This window comes from Chanodichthys erythropterus, chromosome 23 (genome assembly GCF_024489055.1).
Source record: "Chanodichthys erythropterus isolate Z2021 chromosome 23, ASM2448905v1, whole genome shotgun sequence".
Taxonomy (NCBI): Eukaryota; Metazoa; Chordata; class Actinopteri; order Cypriniformes; family Xenocyprididae; genus Chanodichthys; species Chanodichthys erythropterus.
Window position 1 is genome coordinate 11,432,953 of NC_090243.1, and position 27,048 is coordinate 11,460,000.

A 27,048-nucleotide genomic window follows, 5' to 3' on the forward strand; every position below is an offset into this window, starting at 1 on the left:
ACAACACTAGTATTTCATATTAAAATACAATAATTTTGACTCTGAGAGATGAAACAATTGAGTACAATGGACTCAGAGATGAAAACAAAGCTCAAAGGATGAAGTGAAAGATACTTTTAATAGATTTTTTAAGTGTAAGACAGGAAGTATTTGTAATAAATAGTTGTACCTGTAACATCAAATATGTGGTATTCAAAATAAAATAATGTCATTTTTTTCTGGTCCAAGTGTGGACATATAACCTTGTGATTAAGTGTATGTTAAAAAATACATTCATATCAATCACAATAAAAATTAATTATTGGCTTTATTCTTGAATATATCTAATATAAGGGCATACGTGACACTCCTTTTAGAGAATTGTAATTGCAGTTTTATTTTTTTTGCTACTTTGAAAACCTTATAGGTCTTTGACCCATTAACGTTCTTTAAAATTTCTCTTTCTGTGTCTCATGGAAAGAAATACATACACATTTGGAACATGAGGGTGAGGAAATTACAGAATTTTTTCATGTGCAGATGTATAAATAACCTCACATGGCCATGCCCACTGTTTATGGTCTCAGTGGGACTTCTATTAAAGCTTATTTACAAAACCTGAAGCTTTTTTATTTCTATTAAAAAGTCACAATGTTCAAAACTTTTGTTTTGTCAAAACTGTTTTAAAGCCCTTACTATGACTAAAATAACAGTATGTGGGGCTTGATTCTCTGGAAATTTGTAATGAATTCAGGAACCATATTCATATATAAAGAGTTCCATTGCAAAATCCTGTAAGTCTGTCTGACATGTTTTCTTTTAAATTAGATTTGTTTTAACCAGGCTCTTATGTTTAGGTTCAGTAATTTCACTTTAATGGCAATGAAAAGTTATTAGTCAGTTATAGAAATGCTTTATTTTCAAAAATGACTCTTTAGTCAATACATTGGTATTTAATGGACAAAACATGATAAAAACTTTCAGCTCGGCAATTGACAGACTCACACCGTCATTCTTTTTGAAATCATTTGATTCAATTTGCGTCTTCCAGTTGGTTCTTCTGTGGACTTAGAGGCCTTTGCTGACAAAGGGAAGTGGCTTTTAGCGATTTCTGCCAAGGAATCGGTATTTCTGAATGGGCTGATGTTGGGATTTAGCGGGGGGGATATATATATATATATATATATATATATAATATTTTTTTTTTATTTTTTTTTTTATATATATATATATATATATATATATATATATATATATATATATATATATATATATATATAAAAAAAAAAAAAAAAAAAAAAAATATTAATATCTGTGAGATATATATATATTATCTATTATAGTTTGATATATATATATATATATATATATATATATATATATATATATATATACGTGTGTATCAGAGGTTGCGTTAGACTGTAACATTGTCCGTCATTTTGACGGACAGGGTCGTAAAAATTCCGTCATAATCTATTACTACCCGTCATTTTAATTTTCATATTTTAATTATAATAACACATTTAATTGCTTTTATTTTTGTTCACAAATAAAAGCAATTAAATGTGTTATTATAACATTTGAACAAAAATAAAAGCAATTAAATGTGTTATTATAATTAAAATATGAAAATTAAAATGACGGGTAATTCACACATGAAATTTCTCTGTAACGTGACTGTTGTATAGGCTACGTGTTGGTAGCCATTAAAGAAAACATAGTTTCATATTTATGTTTAAATAGTCCTATGTTATATTTTAAATTCATCTATTTGATTATGAAAAGTTAACAGCATGATGCATCATGAGATGCGCAGTATATCCGGAGACATGACATGTCAGACATGATTTTAAACACTTCATTAAGTTTTATTTTCTAGAAAGCCTTTCTTTAAAGTGAATTTCGTTTTGTAAAAATTGTATCTTAATTTTAATCAATGTTTCATTAACCAATTGCCTGGATGTAATAAATAAGAAGCAAATATAACAGACAATATAATCATGACATGGAGGCGCGGGCGCGATCACTGGCGCATGAACTGGAGCGCGTCTTACAGGCTAAATGAACCGAAACTCAGCGGCTGCTTGCCTCACATACATGAGAAATATATCTACAGAAAGCTTTAAATACCTACTTTAACGAAAACGAATTAATTCAAAACGAAAAGAAATAGGCTACTCTGATTATGTAGACTAAACCGAATGAAGTGCATTCTCTCTCTAGCGCATCCATAGATGATGAGAGTCAATATCAACTTCATCTTTGCAGCCGACACTGATTCAGAAAACATTACTTTATTAACAAACAATTAAAATGTCTCCTTGCTGTTTTGCGCATTCATGAGACCAATATCGATTCGTAAACCATAGTCGATCTCTTGGTAGGCTATGCTGTTTTCAGTTGATGATTAAACAGTGCATTGTGCGCCTCCCATCCAATAAATCGCAATAGGCTTAACGCTTTGTGTTGCTTTTGATATGGAAGAAAAGTCTCAGATTTCAAATTCTGTCCATTTCATTAAGAAATTCAAGCAATAAATACCGTTTTGGCGCTCTTTAATGTGGCGTGATAGAGAGTTGTAGCTTCTGGGTACTCGCCTGGGCGTTATCAGTATCAAACGCATAGCAAAAGATTCCTGCCAGTTTTTTTTGTCATGGATCCAGTGCTCTGCTGCTACATTGGAGTGCACTCGCCACCAACTGGACAGGGGTGTGAATTACAGTTACAATTTACAGTAGATCACCCTGAGTGTAAGCTGTCACCGTGACGGACGGCCTTCAGATTTTTCCGTCATTGATAAAAAAATTCCGTCAATGACGGAAAATTTTCGGTTAACGCGACCTCTGATGTGTATATATATATATATATATATATATATATATATATATATATATAAATATATATGTGTGTGATACACATATATAATGTGATACTGCTAGGACACATGTGAGAACTTAAGGACAACTGAATTCATACATCTATTTAAAATCACCTTAACCCCAGTTGGTAATTGCAAAAGTTGAGCATTATTTTTTTTTTTTTCAGAGACCACTTAGTTTGATATTTAGTTAATGCCTTGAAATTTTAGTAATTTTTGTCCAAATACATTTTGTAACTTTGGGTCATTAGGGTGAGCTGGAACATGTTATTTTTTGGACCGCTCAAGAAGGATTTTGAAATCTCTAGTTCCATTAGCGACGTTATGTGTTCATGATAATTACGAGTGCATTTGCCATAATATTTGGGGATGTGTTTCATTGTCCATTTCCTCATTGGAGAAGTCACATCTGTGTCCATTTAATGTTGTCGTCCATCCCAAATTAAAGCCTTTACCTCAGGTAACATTTAACAGACTCACTTTCCCGAAGCCTATTAGCCCAAATACCATGCGAGATAGGGTATATTTTGAAAGGAGGATCTTAACACATTTGCATAAGGAAATGACTTATTTATACAAGGATGATTTGTATAACCAAAAAAGTACCACAATATTACACTGCCCAAAGAGCCTTTCAGTGAACAGCACTTAAAAGAACCATTTTTCTTAAAAGGTGCTGAAGAACATGTTTTTAAAAAGATGTAATGTAAGTCTAAGGTGTCCCCTGAATGTATCTGTGAGGTTTCATCTCAAAATACCCCATAGTTTTTTTTAATTAATTTTTTTAACTGCCTATTTTGGGGCATCATTATAAATGCGCCGATTCAGGGTGTGCGGCCCCTTTAATTCTCGTTTGATAGTGCTCCGTGGCTAAAGCTAACATTACACACTGTTGGAGAGCTTTATAAAGAATGAAGTTGTGTTTATGAATTATACAGACTGCAAGTGTTTAATAATGAAAAAATTTGAATCTAGAGCACCTTTAATTTGAAGAACATTTTAATTAAGAACTTTTTTCCTTTATAAAGAATCTTTTATGCGATGGAAATGTTCCATGGATGTTACACGTTCTTCATGGAACAATAGATACCAATAAAGAACTTTTTTTTTTTTTTTTTAACATACTACTGTAGTTTTTTTTTTTTGTAAACAGCATGATGCATGAATGGCAACCATTCAGTACGATAGCATATATCCAATGTACTGTGGTATTACCATCTGATACATTCACCGTACCATGGTACCACTGTAATTTTGTATAAAAAACAAACAGCAAATATACCCTGCTAACAACTTTAATCTACCCAGAATGCACCATTTTGCTGAACACATCTTGAGTAAGACATAAGTGGAATCCATTTGTAGAGCTAATAACACTAATTCAGGGACCTGTTTGTGGCTCACCAGTACTCGTCTGTATATTACAGAACCATGAGAAAATAAGGTCCCCCGGTCATCGCTAATGCACAAATATATATAGAGCTGGTAGTGCAGGATGGTAAAAAAAAGAGATAAAAGTGTTAAACAACATCTCCGCTGACCTGTACTCGCTGTCCGGCAGCAGGTCCCTGATAATGTGACAGGTTGCGTTTCCGGTGGTGATGATGCTGTCTCCCATTGAGATGCTGTAGGAGGTGATTTCTGCTCCATTACAGTGGGGCTCGTCCCAGGTGAGAGCCAGACAGGTGGAGGGGGAGAAGGACTCACTTTCTGTCGGGGTTAGAGGGAGGTCGAGCAGGTACACTCCGGATACTAAATCAGGGACTGCTGCAGGGGTCCGACATGTCACCAGATCACTGTAGGGGCCCGCCCCTGCCTGGTTCATTGCCTATGAACAGAATACAAATGGCACCTTTAAAATTTCCATGAAATCAAAATGGACAATTATTGTTTTTTTTATGGAACATTGTAGTATTTTTTATAAATGATTTATCCGTGCACATCTTTTTTTTTTTTTTTTTTAAAGAATCTTTAATCAAAATAACTTCCCCTCCCTCTTGCAGCAGTATATTTTCTCTTCTTTAATGACACGTTTACTGGCGCAAGACCTACATTTCTTCTTGTTCAAGAAGTCGCTTCACTCGGATATACTTCACAAATATGGGAAGAAATGACTACCACAGCTTCCGTTTCATGCTGACTAAACTCAAAAAAATTCATAATCAGTTTTGCTAATTATCTTTTGGCCTATATATACACAATAATGCTTTTGGTTCATCAAAAGATTTGGAAATACACTGAGTATTGTGGAGAGTACATCGAGAAATGAATTCTCTTCATTCCAGTGTTGATGGATTGTTTTGCCTCCACAACGTAACAGACACAGTGATTCAGAGCCAATTAAATGTGAAGAGGAGCACTCAAAGGTTGGAACATTTCCAGAGCTAACACAGCTCCAGTCTAACATTTGAACTCTATTAATGCTTATATAAATGTCTAATAGGTACAATTTGCAGGTTTATTTTTGATGCATTAAAACTAGTTTGCAAAGAGACAATGATAATGTACACACCAATGCTTGTAGGCTACGTTTAATACAATAATTAAAAAATGTATATATAAATTAATTGTAAAAAGAAAGTGTTTATCCTCTTTATACGGTGTGATTAAGGTTTTACACTCTTCTTGTTTGTTTAATCACAATGCAAGCAGTGAGTTATGCCTGCATTTCATTGTGATTATGCTCAAAACAATTTTATGAGCCAAATTACTTTCAGGAACAATTAGAATAATGTGTTTCCTTGAGTAAGAAATTAGGAAGATAATTTATTCACAACTCATTTTACTGTGAATTATAAGATTTATCATCAGCACATTCTGCTTTCAAATATTTTTTTTAAAACAATTATTTAAAAAAAAAAAAAAAAAAAACCTGTAAAATAAAAAATGAATTATTTTAAAAATAAATGTTTATTAAAATTCAACAATTTATAAATTCTGCACTTGTTATAATTAAATATATAACATATAAGAAAAAAAAAACAGTCAAACATTACAAATGTTAATGCTTTTTAATACCCTTTTCTCAGCACTAAATATCCTGAAATAAGCATATAATTAAATATAAAACATAATTTAAAAAACAAACAATAAACAAAAATAAAGCAATTAAAAAGGCATTTTAAAAAATAAAGCAATTAAATAATAAAAGCGATTTAAAAATATAAAAGAAATCTAAAAATAAAGCAAATAAATGAATAAAATAAAATAAAATAGATTGTTTTAATCAATAAGACTAAAATCTTTTAATCGTGATTAAATCACACCCTTTTGTGCGATTAATTGCATACTTATCGTGAAATTAAGCATATGTCATTTATCTTGTTTAACATTGAATCACAAATATAATTCGTTAACGTTGACCACCCTAATATTAATATGTTTGAGCAAACGTCTAATGGTCCTAACAGAAAATGGTTCACGTTAGATACATCATGAACTACCTGCAGCCTGCAGCAGTAGTCTGTTGATGCCTCCAGGTTGGAGATTTGGAAGAAGGTTTCTGTTCCACTGTAAACCAGTTCAAGAGAGTCCAAATCACGTCCCCAGTCCAGCCGGTACTCAGAAATGTCTATCCCAGAGCTCTCCTTGTTCTGAGGATTGAGATCAGAGCAAGCGTTATGCTCCAGGAAACCAGAGCAACAAACGCATAATCCCAGCAGTACGTGACTAATTACCTGCTTGACACAGTTTCATCAGGACAAACGCAAGAGAGCTAACGCATCAAACGAAACAACCTCTCAAGACCACAAACAATGCAAATAACTGAAATCTTTGACATTCAGGAGACATCAAGGATTAAAAGCACATTCATTTTCATTGTGAACAAAACACAAAAGGCCCTTTGTCATGTCTTTTGAGAAGAAGGGATAGAAAGCGCAACTGGTTAAGAAAACAATTTGCGTGGACACAATCTGCCATCTTCACTGAAAAGAATGAATCTTCAACACTTTCTGGTTGATCGATGATGGTATTATGATGCAGTTTAGTTTCTGCACCTGTATTGAGCACATATTCTTCTAATTCAACACCTTTTTTCTTTCTATGAGTCCCAAGGACATCGAATGCTTCTGAAAATTGATTTTTTTCTCTCTCAATGCAGCAGAAAATCACTCTGACCATTTTATCATACAACAGTACGATTCATCATGTACTGTACTGTATGAATGGCTGACTCACCTCCCAGGTCACATCAGCACAAGTGTGTGTTGTCACATTGATGGCAGGGGGACTACATTGTCCTGGGGGGCCAGCATCAGTGCTTATTTCCACAGATTCAGAGTAAGGTCCATACTAGAAAAAAAAAAGAAGAGAAAGCAGCTGAGATTTAGAGCGCTTAAGCTGTCTCAAAGGTAATGAATGGCCTGGACTCTACAATAAGGAGGGAAATCTGTTATTTCTGTGGCAGGTAAACCTAAAGCGTTGTTAGGCTGTGTTAGGCATCTATCTTCTGTGATGGCTGAATTAGCTTCTTAATATCATTGCCTAGGGAGACAGCAGATCCCTTTAAAAGGATAGTTCACCCAAAGATGAAAATGTGATGTTTATCTGCTTACCGCCAGCACATCCAAGATGTAGGTGACTTTGTTTCTTCAGTAGAACACAAATGATGATTTTTAACTCCAACCGTTGTAGTCTGTCAGTCAAATAATGGGAGTGAATGGGAACTTCTACTATAAGAGTACATAAAACTTGCATAGACAAATCCAAATTAAACCCTGCGGCTCGTGACGACACATTGATGTCCTAAGACACGAAAGGATTGTTTTTTTATGATAAACCGAACAGTATTTATTTCATTTTTTACCTCTATGACACCACTATGTCCAACTGCGTTCAGCACTCGCTTAGTGAGGTCTGACCGCGCTCTGACAGTGGCAGTGATCTCTCGCACTCGTTGAAGTATATGCGCGAGACATCACTGCCGCTGTCAGAGCGCGATCAGACCTCACTAAGCGAGTACTGAACGCAGTTGGACATAGTGGTGTTTTAGAGGTAATCATTTTGTGTCTTAGGACATCAATATGTCGTCACGAGCCACAGGGTTTCATTTGGATTTGTCTATGCAAGTTTTATTTACTCTTATAGTAGAAGTTCCCATTCACTAGCATTATTTGACTGACAGACGGCAGCGGTTGGAGTTAATAATCATCATTTGTGTTCTACTGAAGAAACAAAGTCACCTACATCTTGGATGCCCTGGGGGTAAGCAGATAAACATCAAATTTTCATTTTTGGGTGAACTATCCCTTTAATATTGCCCTAAGGAGATGTGAAGGGTAAGGGTTTGTTATAAAATGTGGATTTCATTTCATCTGTCTCAATGTTATTGTATTATTTTTTTTTTATAAACTATTATAGTATTTATTAATATGTGGAATCAGCTTTTTTTAAAATATTTTTCATTTTCATTTTAGTTTGTGCTTTTGCGTGCAGGGTGACTTACCCCAACACTGTTGGCTGCACGAACTTGGAACCTGTAGGTGGTGCCAGGGAGCAAATTAGCCACAGTGCACTGTGTTTTGAATCCATGGTACACCTCCGCCGGTTCCGAACCTTCCTCCATTGCACACATCTCCAAGCTAAACTCCACACCTTCACTCTCTTCATCACACAAAGGACCATCTGGAGAAAAGAAGAATTAAGAGTGAGTGGGAGAAATATAGAGACTGGGAAAAAACAAAAAGAAATCATTTAAACGTACAAAAGTCAATATATATATTTTTTTTTAAATTATAATTTTTTTTTTTTTAATATATATATATATATATATATAAAAAAAAAATTTTTAAATTTAAATATTTTAATAAAAAAAAATTTGTGACTCGGAAGGATAATTAATAAAAGTTTATATTGCAAAACACATGATAATAATAACTCATAAATGCCTCATAATAAATAAATAAATAAATAAATGCCACATATTAGTAAAAATTAAAAAATTGTGACCTGGAAGGTGACAAGAGACATTTTTATAAATTATTAAATTAATAATTCATAGCCTATATTGCAGAACTTTAAAAATATTTTTTTTATAATTTGAATAATAATAATAATAATAATAATAATAATAATAATAATAATTATTATTATTATTATTATTATTACATGTTTTACAATATTTCAACTCACCTATTATTGAAAAGCTCCACAGGCAGACTTATGTAAATGTCAATTATTTACCTTCCATTTCCTCATGTAAATGACAATCAAATTTCTAATAATTCACACACTCAATAAAAATTTTATGGCCATTATTATGAGAAATATTCAATGTTGCAACCCATAAATTACAAAGGCGAAGTTCTAAAACGCTGTTGTTGTGAAACCACAATGCAATCCTACTGTCCTTACGTGTCCCAGACACGGACTTTATGATGACCTCAGAAGTCATTCATCCACCAGCCTCTCAAAACCAAAACACGTTCTCAGTTCCCTCTTCAACTGTGGCTAACTGGCTACAGGAAGGAAGCGATCAATTGCAGTGATGGAGAACATGCAGGGAAGCTCACGCCTGCTGTCCGAGCGGTGCAGAGCTCTGAGAGTCAGCATGGATGGCTGAAATCAGCACTGCTATTTCACAGTTATTTATAGACAGTGTTCAGCCTCTTAAATGAGCCCATCTTCACTCAAAAACAGTGAGTCAGGGGTATTATCGCTAACAAACAACTGCATTTTACCTCAGGTTCCCTTAAACACACACACATGGATGCAAACACAGACCCACACAGTAAACAGGGTGATGTAATGTGTGAATAACACACAAAGTAGATGCATTCTTGTGCATTATGGGTAATTTGGACTTTAGGCCTGAACAGAGTTCTATAACTATAAATCCTCTGAATACTTCAACTGTTGACCTGGCAACAAACGTAATTAGTCTAAAAGCAGACAAGCGTGATTCATCATGTTTTTAACTTCAATTTCTCTTTTCAGATAGATTAAGTGATTTGTTAAATAGGGTCATATTATAGTCATATGTTCATACATAAGGGAAAAAAGCTTTTATGCCACAAATGCTAAACTATTTTTAGATAATCTGTTCATTCCTTTGAGACTTGAAGAGGCAAAAGAGAGAAGAATAGAGCATATAGAATGAAAAAATAAGAGCCTCACCCCACTGCAAAGTAAGCTCCTTGTGTTTGACATCACCCATGATCCTTGGGGGTTGACAGCGGCCAGGGGGTGGAATATTAGTGCGCACCGAAAATTCATCCGAGCACTGCACAACCAACAAAATATGTCAATTTACAACACAAGGAGTACACTGACATCTTATGAATCAGCCTGGGAAATCACTAAATGAACTTTTCATACCTGGCTTTGTCCGCCCACATCCACACAGCTGAGTCTCAGGGAGTAGCTTGTTGCTGGTTTTAGATCCTCACACAAATGTTTCCTCATTGGTCCTCTATAGAGAGTCTTCCACTGCCTCTCTGCTGAACATAAACACAGATTCATAACACATCTATCTTACTGAACCTGTCAAAACCACATCAGAGGCATATTTCACATCAAAATCAAAAGAAAGAAACCAGAAACTATATTGAAAAAATGAAATTATTTGTTCAAATGTTTGGGGTCAGTAAGATTTTTTTTTGAGAAGCATGAATTAAATTGATCAATATTGACAATAAGACATTAACAATGTTACAAAAACAAAAAAATCTAATTCAAATAAATGCGGTTCTTTTGACTTTTCTATTCAAAGAATCCTGAAAAAAAAGTATCATGGTTTCAACAAAAATATTAAGCAGCACAACTGTTTTCAACAGTGATAATAATAAGAAATATATATTTTTGAGCACCAAATCAGCATATTAGAATGATTTCTGAAGGATTATGTGACTAATGATGCTGAAAATTCAGCTTTGCCATCACAGGAATAAATTACTTTTAAAAACATTAAAATAGAAAAGTGTTCTTTTAAACCACAATAATATTTCATAGTTTTTTTTCTTCAGTATTTTTGATCAAATAAAAGCAGCCTTGGTGAGAGAACAAAAAAAGAACAAAAAAAAGAAACTGTAGTGTTCATTTTTTAATATTTATGTATTATTTTCATGTCAATTAATCACTACCTCACTTCACATTACTATGAAATAAAACAACAATTAAAAATATAATGTGAAAGAATAATATATTCTTCAAATTGTAAAATTTGCAAGTTTAAAATTGAAATATACAAGTTTTAAACTTGTTCATTTAAATTTGTTTAGTACTTTGGTACATTGTAATAATATTTTTTTTGTTTGTGTGACCATGCAAAAAATTATATTAAATGGTACTAAAATGTTTTAGCAAAATATAACGCTCTTTAATTTTTAGGTTAAATGCGACATGGACATAATGCATGTCAGATTCACCCGTTTGAAATCAGAAATACCTTCTGAATTCCCTTCAGATATCTCCAGGATGTACGTCAAGTCTCCAGATCCACCATCATCTTGTGGAGGTTCTGATTTAATTATAGGTGAAGGTTAGAATGTAATGATAAACAGACAACAAAAAAACCCTGTGTGAAACATACAATGATAACTAAGTTTTTCCTACCCCACGTCACACAGAAGCTGTGATATGTGACTATGTTTACTGCAGGATTCACAGGGGGTCCGGGTCTGTCTGGGGTCGTCTTACACACGAGCAGAGAGCTCGGTGCACTGCGCCACTCACCGCTGCAAGTGATGAGCTGTAGAGGAGAATGAATGAATTGGAAGTCAAATCTTTTAGAACTCTCTTTCTTGACTCATTATTTGATTTCACATCCAAATATATTAATTATTAGTGATTAAAAATGCAGATCTATAGTTTTATACTGTATACAGGTTTCTAGTATTTCATTCCAAACATCTCTGAGAGGTCTGAGTGACCTCAGATGACATCCCTGAAAAGCAGATAACCCAGGTGGCGTTTCATGATTCATGATGACACAATTTTTGCATCCCAATCACCTACAGCATCACAGGGAGCACACATTTAAAATCTTGTCTAAAGTGCCTTTCTCCCCAGATAATAACACAGTGTTCTCTGCTTTCTCAGAGATTAGAGTAAAAGCCTTTAACACGCACCACCACAGGAAATCAATTCACCTTCCCCCAACAACAGCGGCTGGATCTGAGAAACAGCTCCAGGTTAGCGGAGAAGCTAAAGTTCATTAGATTATCGCTAATTGCCTGATTAACGAAGGAGGAAACGAGGAAGCAAAAGTGCTTGGGGAACTTGTGATTTTCTAGAACCCTAGTTAAACACCTGTATGGATGGTTTGTTTTATGTGCACATGGTTGTGTATGTGAACAAAAATTGTTGAAAAGTTTTATATGCTGGAAAAATCATCACTCACCCTGAATTTGTACAGTGTGTTCCTTCTTAGGGACTCTAGCTTGCAGTTCAGCTCCAAACCGCTGTAAACTTCCTGGAAGTCCAGTCCCTGACAAAAAAAAAAAAAAAAAAAACATGGTTCTTTAGGTGTCAGGAAGTGAAGTATGGAACAATTATTTCCAGCTTTGCTTACGAGCCTTGTCTTACACTTGAAAATACGGCAATGTGGCTGACATATTGAATTGAGGAAGTGTGAAATTTCTCAAAGAAAATCAAAAGGAATTGCAAAAATAAGGTGCAATTGTGTGGAAAACTAACATCAGAATTAGTTTATCAAACTTGCTCTACCTCTGAAACAACTTTCTTGTTGGATGACATCACCAATGCCTCTTATTTTTCAATGCATTTCCTCCAATCTTGTAAGTAACATTACTGTTTAGGAACCAATCAAATGCTGATGGACAAAATAACGGTGAGTCCAACATTTTTCTTGATTAATATCCTGTTTCACTCTGAAATATGCTCAATTACAAATGTAAAACAGGTGTTTTTGCATGTTTCATGACTTTAATCTGGAATAAAAGTAAGGAATAATGGTAGGGCCCTATAAAATCCGTTTTATTTTTTCCCAAATTCCATTTTTTCCATTTTAAGTTTTAATTTAAATTTTTCTGGATTCCGTTTTTTTCCGATTTATTTATTTTTTTTACTCCATTTTAATGGTTAAATTAAATTTTAGTAATCAAAAAGCATGTCTAATTTATTGAAAATGAATCTTGTCCAATTTACCAACAATTTAATAAAAGTTAAACAAAAAAATAAAAATTTTAGGGCCTTACATTTTATTCTTTCCCCTCAATTTTTTTTTTTTTTTAAACCAAATTCTGGTTTCTGGATTCCATTTTAATGGTTTAATTCCATTTTAATAATCAAAAAGCATGTCTAATTAATTGAATTCTTAAAAAGAACAATATTAATTAAAAAATATATTTTTATGATTTTTTTCTTCAGAAGTTCTGTTGTGTATTTCAATTTTTCTGGCAATCAAATGAACGCATACTATTTAATTTATCTTTTAATCATGGAATTAAACTTTTTTGTCAAACAATGTGCTGCACAACAGAGCTTTACTGTTAAAATTAAAACATGGAAGAAACAGATTATTGTTTAAAAGAAATTCTACTGTACAACAGTAATATGTTTGTCAAGTTAAATCGAACTTTTTGCCTAGAGCTTTGAGTTTCTCTGTGTTTATGACGGTAGTTTTCTCAAATGAAGCGGTTAAATGCTGATGAACTGACTTTCAGAGTAGCTCTGGAGATGAATTCGTGAGGCGACAGAGGACGAAAACACCGCGAGCGTCGCACGTGCTTCCGCGCGAGTGTGTGTGAGGCGGTGTGAGGTAAATGAAACCGCGCTTCCGCATCATTCATTTCAGTCACACAGGCATGCAAGATTCATGTTTAAATAGTCTTTTTGCGGTTTAATATTCAGTCACTAGTATATATCGCGATTTAATTTACGTGTACTGACCTGCTTTTAATTCATTCATCAAAAATTTGACAAATTCCGTGACATTCCGCGTTATATAGTAAATTCCGTTTATTTCTTGCAGAATTCTGCACACGTTTACAATTTATTGTTTATTTAGTTCATACAGAGGTCTATGTTTTGGATGAAATTTTCTGCCCAAACAGACATTACCATTAGTCATGGATCCAGAAGTGTACATTTACTCAGACAACTGTGGGCAAAGGTGATTAACCAGCAACCAGTGAGGTAGAAATAACAGCTAATATCCAGCGTATTCCCTCAACACTGAGAAAGCCTATTTTTGGTGAAAATTATTAAAACAGAAGGCCATAATAACTACTGCACAAGGGGGATTATGGGATGCGGGTGGTAGGGATGAATTCAACACCTTGGTCTCATCCTGCATCTCCAGGGTGTACGTGACCACCTCCTCAGCACTGCAGCTGTTTGGTCGTGTCCACTCCAGCGTAACCCAGGACGGACCTGCCTGTACCAGCCGTGGAGGCAAGGAAATCTGTGGGAGACTTCCTGTGGTGTAGAAGACGACTTCTGTGCTGAATCCACTGCAGAGAAAGAAAACGGTAAACAGTAATAAATCCTATCCTATGAAGATTATACGACATATGCGTGTCTCGTCAAAAAATGCGTATAAATTGTTTGGACTTTCTCCCCCAGTGAAATGGCACTGCCGCCACTCATAGTGAGTAATGAGGAGAATTTTCTCATTTACCGCACCATTAAACACAAGGACACCACAGGGCCAAAATTCTATTAAACTGCATACAACTAAAAACACATATGCCATTGGGTTATATATTTTTAAAAATTGTTTTTTGATTTACTGCAAAAAAATCATTTTTAAACAATATTTCATCTACACCTCAGAAATAACCCTTAAAAAATAAGTACTATGGCGGTATCATGACAAGTGGTGGTATCAGATGAAAATATTACTATATTGCTGATAGATTATTATATTCATTTACCATGATATTTTGATAGTACTCCAAGGTACTTAAAAGAACAACAGAATTATAGTGATAAATATATTTATCACTATAATTCTGTTGTTTCTGTTGTATTACTAGGTATAATTTAAAATAAAATGTCAAAAACATATAGCATGTAATTACTTGTTAGGTTAATTTAACTTAATTTAATTTATTAAAAATTTATTAAATTTATTAAAAAAAATGTGTTTTTGTATATGACATAAAGACAAATAAACAAACCTGGCACCAATATCATTTAGCGCTGCCACTCGAAATGTGTACCCAACAGCAGGGCACAACCTCATCACTTTGCAGTGTCGCTGGTGTCCGACATGATATTCACGGAAAATGCTGTTCTTTTTCCCCTGAAAAAGCAACAAGGATAAAACGATGCAGTCAGGAATGACAAATAGGATGACAAGAACAACATAAACATCTTAAAACAAACAGAAAAGGCCAGCAGCTGCTATATGCTGTGTCAGAACAGAATACTCTTTACATGAAAAGAACAACAACAACAACCAAATTGCTGCTGGAAGCTGTGCTAATTGTCACAACAACAGGAGCCAGAATTTAATTAAAGTTAAAGGCAGAGGTATTTAGAATGGATTCTGCGGGGAGGAACTGCTGCCAGCATCTTCAGAGAGCTGCACAGCCACAGTTGAGGAGTTTTAATGAACTCTTATTGAGCCAGAAAAGCTTTGAGTAAATGAAAATAACTAAAGCAGACAGACTGTGGCGTAAAGCCTTAGTCTCCTCAGGACCAACATCTCATGCCATGGGGACAGGGATTTTTCTTTCTTTCTTTATTTTTTTTTTCTTTTTACAGCCGTAGCAAAAAATGAAGGCAAATAATGAGGAAATTGAGAGGAAATGAGTAAGAGAGAGTGGGGAAGGGGGGAATCAACTGAATGGTTGATAGACAGATGGCAAACACAGGATATAACCAAATTAATTTATACAGGTGATGCAACACATACCTCATCCCATTCTAGAACATAATTGGTGATTTTCGAGCCATTGTCCACAGGGGGCTGCAATAACAATTAGAAATGCTTGTTTCAGTATTTTTAATGAATAGAAAGTTCAAAAGAACAGCATTTATTTGAAACAGAAATGTAACATTTTTGTAACATTATTCTCACAATTAATCAATTTAATCCATACTTAAAGTGAAAAAGTATTAATTTATTTATTCTATTAATGGATTTATCTTAAAGGGATAGTTCACCCAAAAATGAAAATTTTATGTTTATCTGCTTACCCCCAGCGCATCCAAGATGTAGGTGACTTTGTTTCTTCAGTTGAACACAAATTATGATTTTTAACTCCAACCGTTGCCGTCTGTCAATCAAATAATGCGAGTGAATGGGAACACAATTTATAAGAGTCAAAAAAACATGCACAGACGAATCCAAATTAAACCCTGCGGCTTGTGACGACACATTGATGTCCTAAGACAGGAAATGATCGGTTTATGCGAGAAAACGAACAGTATTTGTATCATTTTTTACCTCTAATACACCACTATGACCAACTGCATTCAGCACTCGGTTAGTGAGGTCTGATCGTGATTGCTGAACGCAGCATGAAAAATAATATAAATACTGTTCGGTTTCTCGCATAAACCGATCGTTTCGTGTCTTAGGACATCAATGTGTCGTCACAAGCCGCAGGGTTTAATTTGGATTCGTCTGTGCATGTTTTTTTGACTCTTATAAATTGTGTTACCATTCACTCGCATTATAAGCCTGACAGACCGCAACGGTTGGAGTTAAAAATCATCATTTGTGTTTCGACTGAAGAAACAAAGTCACCTACATCTTGGATGCCCTGGGGGTAAGCAGATAAACATCGAATTTTCATTTTTGGGTGAACTATCCCTTTAAAGACCCCTAAAAAAAATGCCTCAATACACAAAGTAACAAAAAGGAAAAATTTATGAATTATATATATATATTATTATCAATTAAACAATATAATAAACAAAGTAAGTCAATACTGATAAAAGATCATATATTTCAGTGATTTTACTAGTTAATTTTTACAATTTCTTGGCATGATGCAACAGAATGATCAATAAATAGCTACTAATTAATAATTATTAATAATCAGCATAAACTATTCCACCATCATATAATATAGTTCAGAACCATAAGGTGTTTAACAGTTTATAGCAGCAACTCAGCACAATACAGAACATACCTTCCACTGTAATGTGAGGGAGCTCTTGGTGCGATGGGACAGTCTGGGGGGTAGAGGGGTTTCAGGAGGGGCACTCTGGGTAGTGAAGGCCCTTGCATCCGAACTGGGACCCTTGACAGAGTTACACACTGTGCTTACTCTGTAAAACAAACACGGAGAGAATTTCCAAATGAGGTCAAGTGTAATACATCACTTTCAACTAATACACAGAAAAATCTGCTATTGCCATTTTAAATGAATCATTTAGTAATAACAAGGAATGTATTTAAATGCTGTATCCACTGTAATTACAAAAAGAACACTTTGTGCCACTCCACTCCTTAGATCTGGAAAATTCACTAATTTAAGTACAAATCCATTTTTTAACATTCATTATCTTTAATGTAGTCTTGTTAATCAGATATCAGGTCATTCATCTCTCTTCAGCACTCAAATGAAATTCAAAGTGCTAAGTTAATGGAGCGTTTCATCTCATTTGCAAGTCGCTCAGGTTAAAAGTGTGTGCTAGATGAATAAATGCAAATATGAAACACTATTCTTACCGGACGTGATAGTCTGTGGCTGGTCTGAGGTCAGTGAGAGTGTACTGGAGTTCCTCACCACTGAAACAAAGACAAACTAAGAGTGACAATCTGTTTGTGGGAGTAGATTAATGAAGCATCAGTAAATCCTCCTTCAGCTTCATAATAGCCTTTATGATTTGCTTCAGGGACCAAAAAAAATTTAAGCTGTAGACGTACATAAGGTTAATTTCCTAACTGCATGGAGAAGATTACAAGATTGTTATGCAACTATACTAATGAGCAAAAAGAAATAGCTTTAGTGACTCAAAAAGACATAAATCATAGAGCTGCACGATTCTGAACAAACTGAGAATCACAATTCTTTTGTTTAGAAATCATAGAAATCATGATTTTCCCACAATTCTGAACAGAAAATTAAACAGCATGTAATTTACTAAAGGTTCTAACAATGTTAATTGTTAGATTTAATTTAAATTTTTTAAAATAATTTGACTTTTTTTTTTTAAACGATTTAAATGACTCAATGACTCGCATTTAAAGACTTGGATGAATCAGTGTTTCTGAACGAAAATCTTGAATGAATAATTCAATGACAAATAGCATACATTTTTTAACAGTCACTTGTCGCCAACCACTGGTGTAACAATGTCACTGATGCAACTTTTATTTGAAGTATCAAGTTACTTTTAAAAGTTGATTTGCTCTATTCTCATCACTACCGTAGACATCAGTGTTTATATCCAAACTATAAACTTTTATCTTAGTACTTCTGTGATGGTGTGAATTATTGTAAGACAGAAAAAAAATGGTTGAAAAGACTTTGTAAAGCTGTTTAATATCTATACATGACAACTGCTTTCTCTGGATCATTTGAATGTTGTGCTGTGATTGACTGTAGTTGTCAAAGGTTTAATCATTTATGTAAAAGACTGTGTGGGTGTTTGAATCAAAATTGCAATCTTTTGACAATTAATCATGCAGATCTAATCAATAATTTTTTTTTTTCAAGACTATGTCTGAAATGGAGTACACAATGTTTAAAAAAGGCCTTACCTGTACACAACCTTGTATTTCCCGTCACGGCCCTTGTCCTTGAGCTGGAGCTCGTAACTACAGGAAGGGACCCGTCCAGATGATCCCGATACGAAAACAGAAGTCCACGACACAAGTGCGGAGTGGGACTGTACATTAGACACCTGAGGAGCCAAAATAAAGACAGATTCAAGTTTTATTATAAATCAACCACTTGAAATGTATTTCTTTTTTATTCACATATATAAACATAAGTGAAACATTTCTGAAAACAAGTCTGAAATATCTTTTTTAGAAAAGAGTCTGGAAGAAGATTTAAAGTCCAAAAAAATAAAGTGCTGAACGGTAGTAGGCCCTTTCGAACTGTGAATCATTTATGATATCAGGCACATCAATAAATCGAGACAGCTGTAAATAGTAGTTAATTCGGGTGCCAAGGCTACAGCAGACTACTGCTTGTCTCCAATGAATGAAGCATCAGACAGCTGACGTCCTTCACAGTTGCTCGGAGCAGAGAGAGACTCCTCATTCACAAAACAAAAACATCTGTGTATGAAGAGGCTTCAGCCATGGCATTCAAATGAAGTGATTTTGTATTAGTATATGATGAAAGAAAGAGCTATAAGTAGCATCTTCACAAACATCTTTGAGCGTCAGCTGCCTCTGTAAAACGTCACAGGTACTGATGAAGAAAGACACTGCAAATTGCTTCATTTATGAAATTGCAACGCCACAGCACCAATCAGGGAAGCCAGAAACAGAAACAAAAGGCAGCACAACAAAAGAGGTTTACCTTGTTATCATCTTGACAACAACAAAAAAAGACACTTAAATGGTAAAATGGTACATGTACAGTCTCCAAAAATTATTTTGAGACTCAATCTACATTAAATAAATATACAGTAATCTCAAAAATATATTCTACAGAGTGTTTTTGCAGGGGTTAATAGTGTAGAAATATGACAATTAAAAGCAACTAATATTTCACAGAATTGTGTGTAAAGAATGTAAAGGGTTAAAAATGTATCAAGTAACTGCACATTAACCCATAAAACCTTTACTGCATCTATCTAAAAACCAATACCTTCTATCAAAACTAACTGCATTTTTAAACAATTTTTGCAACTACTTTGCTCCAAAGGTGGACATATGTAGTCAGTTTCCCTCAAGTTCAAACATGTGTAATTGTGTAGTAAAAAATCCATATGGTTTTAAATCTTTATTTTGAGCAGTATAATTAGTGTTTCACAATTTAAAACCTTACATAACCTTATTGTGCTTGTGTTATTATTTGTGACATTCATATATTTTAAATACTTTTTTGAACACATGTTAGCGTTACTTTTGAATGCATACGTAATATGCGTTTCTACTGACAGAAAAAAATGAAGATTATGAAATGAGGAAGCAGAGAGGAGAAAAACAGATTGATGCGTCTAATCAATGATCTGCCGAACCATTAAGTCATTCATTCACTCCTGCTGCCCCCTTGTGAATGTAAATGGAAGTGCTTCATTCTGACCACCTCAAGACAATTACAATCCTTACATTTCAGGTGTTAGATGCACTTTTGTAAGTTCCTTTGGATAAAAGCGTCTGCTAAATGCATAAATGTAAATCATAATACTCAGGATTTGTTCATATTTCTAATGCGAGGCACTTAACTAGTGCTGCTTACCTTGGCAAGCAATAAAATATTTACAGTGTAGCGATAATCCTGCAGGACAAATAAAGCAATCACTGGCAAAAGCGTGAAATTACGGCATTAAAGTTTTTGATTCCCTGAACTGTCTGCACGAGAGGAGATTTGTGAGACGGCATGTTTTGAATCACCCACCTGGGGCTTGTCCATTCCTGATGGCACAGGCTGAACTCGTCTCGCATCCACATCATGATCTGCACAGAAAAGAGATTAAATGTAGCCGGCTGTCTCCTATCAGCCATAAATCAGAGTTTGTGTGTGTCTGTAACATCTTCATGCTTGTATGGAAAGAGAAAGAAACACAAAGAACATAAATTGAGTATCAGCAGACGGAGACACCAATCTGGGGCATTAGAGACATCCTGATGGATGGAGCTGTTGGAGCGGGCCTGCGCCGGGTAGGAAAGTGGCTGTTGGGCGAGTGCGGTTCATAGGTCTGGCTCTTATGGGGCCCAAGAGGCTCCTGCAATGAGTCATCACTGCGATGAAGTCATGGCAACATGACCCCACACTGACCTCCATGGTTTTCCCCCAAACAAGATGTTTGTTGGGATTGGGAGATAGAGGATGTTTTCTGTGGATTCTTTATTTTAATGGTGAGATGGGAATAAGAGAGTGGAAAATTAGAGATTCCACTCCATGTATGGATTAAAAATTAAACAAAATAGGTCAAAGTGCTCTTGAATTACTTGCTCTTGAATTGCATTTAAATAAAGAGTCACGAAAGTGTTGGAAAATTTGAGGAGTAAATAAAGTGATGCTACAAATATTATATATATATATATTATATAAATGTATATATTTATATATATTATATGGCTGATGAAAGTCAATATGTACTCTTATATTAATATATCTTAATATACAGCATTTAAATTCAACAAACTGAATCTCTTTGTATATATATCAGTGGGGCGAGATAAAAAAAGAAAAACTCAATTCTGATAATTTTCAATTCAGATTCATTTTCCATTTCAAGTAAATATACTGATTTAAGAAGGTTTCAATATTTAACAAAACCAACTCTAAAAACTTTTAAATGTTAGTGTAGCTAGCCATTTTTTCCCAAACGATAGCTTGACTGTACTTTAACTAGCTTAAACTATGAGTAGCTACAGCTTCAAAGTCCTTGTGACGTCATGTATTTCGGCCAGATCTGAGCATCTTCTCAGACACTCTCCACAGGAACAAATCATCTTCCCATCTCGTTTTAATTTGCAGTGCCTTTTCAATGTGCATTTTAACACGGACCAGCCTTGTGTTGTCACTTCAGACAGGAAGAGATCTGCATCTCATTATGCACAGTGGTTTCACCATAGTCCAACTACAGACACACACTCACTCTCTCTCTTTTACACACACAGACACAGAGGCATGGGAACCAAAGGTTCACAAGAACAAAGACCAGGGTAAGATAAGACATTAAAGAACAAAGAGGAAAACAGCGAGACTGGGAGAGCTGTTTTCAAAAGGAATGATGAAAGAAAAGGAAATGATGATATGGAGAATATGGAATCTACTGCAGTAACATGTGTTGCACATTCATCTACCATCTGATCCCAGAACAGCCCTGATTGGAATCCTCAGCTATGTGGGATGAAATCACAATGAAATACAAGTACTGTATACTACATACTGTACTTTAAATAAATACTGTATACTAAGGTTGGGAATCAAGAACCAATTCTTCCTCAGAACGTGTTTTTTTTTTTTTTTTTTTTTTTAATTGTTAAAGATTTTTCAGGATTCTTTGCACAGAAAGTTCAAAAGGACATCATTTATTTGAAATAGAAATCTTTTGTAATATTATAAATGTCATCATTTGATCAATTTAATGCATCCTTGTTTGATCAGAAGGACTAATTTCTTGACCCCAAACTTTTGAACAGTAGCATACAAACTATTCCAAACAAAGCCTATGCGATTCAAGTGATTGACTGTATTGCACCAGTAGTGGGCACTCTTCCACATTCCTACTTGCTTCCTGTACTATCTCTTGTTTATCCAATGTGTACGTGTGACAGCAAAAAGTAAGTGCTGACACTGATATAAAGGCTCAAAAACAAAGGCTTAGAGGAGAGGACCCATAAAGCTTCATGAGGCTTTAAAGTGAACAGATGTGGACAAGATTGTTGCCTCTTTTTGAAGAGTCAGCAGCTCTGACTGCTGTTATTTGAGTCCAGCTGATGCTAGAAATATCCTTTGTTTTTGCTCTCAGCTGTTTCCACATGTATGAAAATATTACAGGAGACATGAAAACAAAATCAACAAGATGTCTCTTAAATTAGACGTCTTTTAAATTCAGCTTAGCCCACCTTGTGGCTCGGCGTCTGTGTGTTTGGGGCTTCCTCTGGCTCTTCGATCTGGCCTCTTGTTGCCAGGGCTTCCTCCTCCTCCTCCTCCTCCAGAGCTGCTGTGGCTCTTGCTATAGCCGTTCGCTGTGGTGGTGCAGGCCGTGCTGTTCTTGTAGCTGCTGGACAGCGAGCTGTTCACCTGACTTAGACCTGTACGCTCCACTGGCTGTTTGAGCTTCTTGGGTGGAGGTTTACAGTACTCCTCATGACCCATGAAAGTGGAGACGTTATAGAGCGGGATGATCTCTGAGATAAGACAAAGATCCTAATTACACTATAGAAGGTACAAAATAAATGTCACAAAGTAAAATCCAACATTGTGTAAAAGTGCAGCGCTGCAATATATATATATATTTATTATTATAATATAACATTATTATAATATAATATAATGTAACATATTTTATTATAATATATATATATTTATATTTTATATAAAATATTGTCATATATAAAATGTAATAATTTCTTTACTAATCTAAATTTTCAATTTAATAAATTATCATATATATAGTATTATATTTATTAGTATATATAGTATAGTATAATACATATATATGCTAATTTATTAAATTGAAAATTTAGATTGGTAAAGAAATTATTATATTTTATATATTACAATATTTTATATAAAATATAAATATATTTATATCATATTTATATATGTTATATTCAGTAAATTTATTTTCCATTTACAACAACAAGAAAACAAGAAAAAAAGACCCTTAAAACCATGAGAAATCAAGCATGTTCAAACTTTTCATTCATAATGCATCTTTGGATTGGTTGTGTTTTGATAGATTTGTGTGGTATTTTGTTTTCATGTTGAGCCTGGTAAGGACAGTGTTATGATTTAGTACAAAGTCATGGTTGCCCATCCTCACTCAAGTATGTTTAAATAACTGAGTAAGACCAGGAACTTTAAGCCTGCTATGGACTATGAAGCTTTACCTTCCGGGTAGATGTGTGGCAGTCGATGCTGATAGAACTGGTGTGGGGGCACGTCACCGGGGCTGACCGGGGGGTAGTATGACGTATGTGAGGCAGGAATAAAGTGTGGGTGCGTCAGGTACGGAGGGTGAATGTGATGACTCGGGGACAGAGCCGGAGAGTAACTGTGGGGGAAACATTCAGAATGAGGTGTCACCACAACCCTCCGCACGCCCGTGTTGTCTTCGAGAACCTGAAAATACAAACATGCACAGACGTCAAGCCAAACAATACCCAACCACACAGGCTCTCTGATGTCAGCCATTAGAACCCCACCCGACAAATAATACATCTCATCACAGGATATAATGTGCCAACAGTTATGAGGCAACCACAGACGTTCAGTGCCACTTTATACAAAGGGCAGGAATGCGAAAGTAAACAAGGCCTGCTAATGGAACAGGTATCAAATACATTCCAGTGGAGGAATGCGTGCATGGAAGATGCTTACAGGAATCACAGACCTGCTGGTACAGTTCACATGGGAGAAATCAACCCACTGACAGCATCTTCTAACCCAGGGTAATCCTAAAGTCAGTTTGGTCATCCAGGGTGAGAAAGTGAGGTCAGTGACGACAGCAGAAATGAAACCAAAGTGCTCAGTTATGCTTTTACCGGAGTAAACAACTGTTTGGATCTGCAGGGCCTTCTGGGAAAAATCAGTAATTCAGTATTTTCAGAAATCAGTATTTTCTAGGTTCAAAAAGTGAAATATAAATATATTATTTAAATTCAAATTATAAATATTATTTAAATTTCTTTTTTTTTTTAATGGTAATATTTCACAGTAATATGAACAACCATCACAAAACAAACAAACAGTCGTAGATCATCAGGTAACCACACACAGTATTGAGAATCAATGGTTCACATACTTATTAATGGGGTTATTTTAATAAATTAAGCTATTGTTTTGTCTTGTGAACTAAATGCAAACATCTTTTATGTAAAATATCTTACTCAGGACAGTACTAAACAAAAAATAACATGCATTTTTTTATTATCCCTCTTATTTTATTAAAATAATTCTCATTTTCACAGATTCTGCAAGGGGTTCACATACTTTTTCATGCCACTGTATGTATGTATGTATGTATGTATGTATGTATGTATGTATGTATGTATGTATGTATGTATGTATATATATATATATATATATATATATTTTTTTTTTTTTAAATGGTAATATTTCACAAAATTACTGTTTTTACTGTATTTTTGATTAAATACATGCAATCCTTGTTGAGCATAAGAGACCTCGTTCGAAATTATTAAAAAAAAAAATCTTACTGACTCCAAATTTTTGAACAATAATGTTGACTTTACATTTAGTTCATATGGATTTTTTGTAGCGGTAAAGAAAAGTGATAAAGCTAACAAGAAAATAATTGTTTATGAGGCCACATGCTTGTGCAACAAAACTACATCTCATTCTTTGTGGCAACAGAGCATCAAATACACAGCTAATGAGTATTATTATCACTTCATTTTGATGCACTCATGCTAAAAAGCTTCCATCTTGTTGGAAATTTAAAAGAGAGAAAGAAACAGGCAGTTCACCAAACATGGGCAGGTCCTGCCCTTCACATTCGAGTGGAATGCGCTAATGAATCATATTTACACAAGTGACCTTTGTGCCATTATAGCCCCCCCACTGATTTATTACACTCACAACTCAAACCCTTTTTCCTGCCCTCTCGGCAAGACTTTTTTGACCTTTCTACAGAAATGTCACTGCCGCCGACCTTTAGCAAACTCTCGCCTGACACGTTCAGTAAAGATGACTAACTTGGAATTTTGTGCATGTCCATCTGTGGTTTGTTTAGTTGCTATATAGTGGACCCACACTTTGTGAGCGTGTTTCTAAGAAAGAGATATTCGCCTGTGAGGAGTGAAATCACATCCTCATTGTGCAAGAGAGGTTTCGCCACCCCGACGCACAGCCCTGACCCATTCCTGCCGGTTACCTGGGAGACGTAGCCAGGAGGAACGTGGATTGGTGGAATGGAACCGTTCGGTGACATCATGGGAACTTCAGCAGGCCCTGAGGCAAAAAAAAAAAAAAAAAGAAGAAAGCTGTCAATCAAACAGTAACACAATGCTGACTCCACCCCCTCATTCCACCACGTAATGTAAAGCTAAGCAAAGAAAATTCCTGGGGCAATGAGAAAACAGCAGGAAAACAGGACTGTATTGGTAATAAAGACATGCATATGCACAGGAGATAAAATTACGGAAGTTAATAGTGATATAAGTGAGCTATGCTTTATTGTTTTCTATTCAAGCGAAATATATAGAAAATCTCAACTGCATGATTCTCAACTGCACCATCACCAAATATATAACTATATTATCACCCAGTGATATATTTAAAGTTGGATATATAGTTCAACTTTATCCACCTACATACAGCACACTCATGTAAAGCAATATATACACTATAAAGCAAATCTCGGCTCCATGATTGTTTATATTAAAGGTGCCCTCGAATTAAATATTGAATTTATCTTGGCATAGTTGAACAACAAGAGTTCAGTACATGGAAATGACATACACTGAGTTTCAAACTCCATTGTTTCCTCCTCCTTATATAAATCTCACTTGTTTAAAAGACCTCCAAAGAACAGGCGAATGTCAACATAATACCGACTGTTACGTAACAGTCGGGGTGTACGCCCCCCAATATTTGCATATGCCAGCCCATGTTCCCAACATTATGAAAGGCATTAGACAAGGGCAGGCAGTAACATCTGGATCTGTGCACAGCTGAATCATCAGACTAGGTAAACAAGCAAGAACAACAGCGAAAATGGCAGATGGAGCAATAATAACTGACATGATCCATGATATCATGATATTTTTAGTGGTGTTTGTAAATTGTCTTTCTAAATGTTTCGTTAACATGTTGCTAATGTAGGCTATTGTTGGTTAAAGTTACCACCATTTCTTACTGTATTCACGGCGACAAGAGCCGTCGCTATTTTCATTTTAAACACTTGCAGTCTGTATAATTCATAAACACAACTTCATTCTTTATAAATCTCTCCAACAGTGTGTAATGTTAGCTTTAGTCACGGAGCAGCATCAAACTCATTCAGAATCAAATGTAAACACCCAAATAAATACTATACTCACATGATCCGACGCATGCATGCAGTATGCATGACGAACATCTTGTAAAGATCCATTCGAGGGTTATATGTAACTTTGTAAATGCACTGTATTATAGAGTCGCGAGCTCGATGGGCAGGGAGCATGAGATTTAAAGGGCCAGCAGCCCCTGAATTGGTGCATATTTAATAATGCCCCAAAATAGGCAGTTAAAAAAATTTATTTAAAAAAAATCTATGGGGTATTTTGAGCTTCAGGGGACACCTTAGACTTATATTACATCTTGTAAAAAAACGTTCGATGGCACCTTTAACGCAAAATGTAAACTATATTATCACACAGTATATTCAATTTTATCCACATACAGTAGCGATATATACTATTTAGCAATTCTCAATTTCTTGATTGTTTATATTGTTGCAAAATGTGA

General features: G+C 34.9%; 1 protein-coding gene across 4 annotated transcripts in view; it reads right to left on the reverse strand.

Annotated features, from left to right (window-relative positions):
* fndc3bb (fibronectin type III domain containing 3Bb) overlaps positions 1–27,048 on the reverse strand; it is a 76,999-nt gene that overhangs the window by 11,909 nt on the left and 38,042 nt on the right. For 2 of the 4 annotated variants that reach the window (XM_067377353.1, XM_067377356.1), the window contains 19 exons: positions 25,475–25,551; positions 23,469–23,700; positions 22,479–22,763; positions 20,299–20,357; positions 18,483–18,625; positions 17,448–17,507; positions 16,906–17,044; positions 15,681–15,734; positions 14,941–15,065; positions 14,097–14,271; positions 12,198–12,284; positions 11,411–11,546; positions 11,244–11,315; positions 10,175–10,296; positions 9,974–10,079; positions 8,304–8,482; positions 7,037–7,150; positions 6,301–6,450; positions 4,399–4,685 (listed from right to left, as the gene is read on the reverse strand). In XM_067377353.1, the coding sequence (XP_067233454.1) occupies positions 4,399–4,685; positions 6,301–6,450; positions 7,037–7,150; positions 8,304–8,482; positions 9,974–10,079; positions 10,175–10,296; positions 11,244–11,315; positions 11,411–11,546; positions 12,198–12,284; positions 14,097–14,271; positions 14,941–15,065; positions 15,681–15,734; positions 16,906–17,044; positions 17,448–17,507; positions 18,483–18,625; positions 20,299–20,357; positions 22,479–22,763; positions 23,469–23,700; positions 25,475–25,551 (2,602 nt within the window). The remainder of the gene's footprint in view (positions 1–4,398; positions 4,686–6,300; positions 6,451–7,036; positions 7,151–8,303; positions 8,483–9,973; positions 10,080–10,174; positions 10,297–11,243; positions 11,316–11,410; positions 11,547–12,197; positions 12,285–14,096; positions 14,272–14,940; positions 15,066–15,680; positions 15,735–16,905; positions 17,045–17,447; positions 17,508–18,482; positions 18,626–20,298; positions 20,358–22,478; positions 22,764–23,468; positions 23,701–25,474; positions 25,552–27,048) is intronic. The other 2 variants (XM_067377354.1, XM_067377357.1) reach the window with 2 other exon arrangements.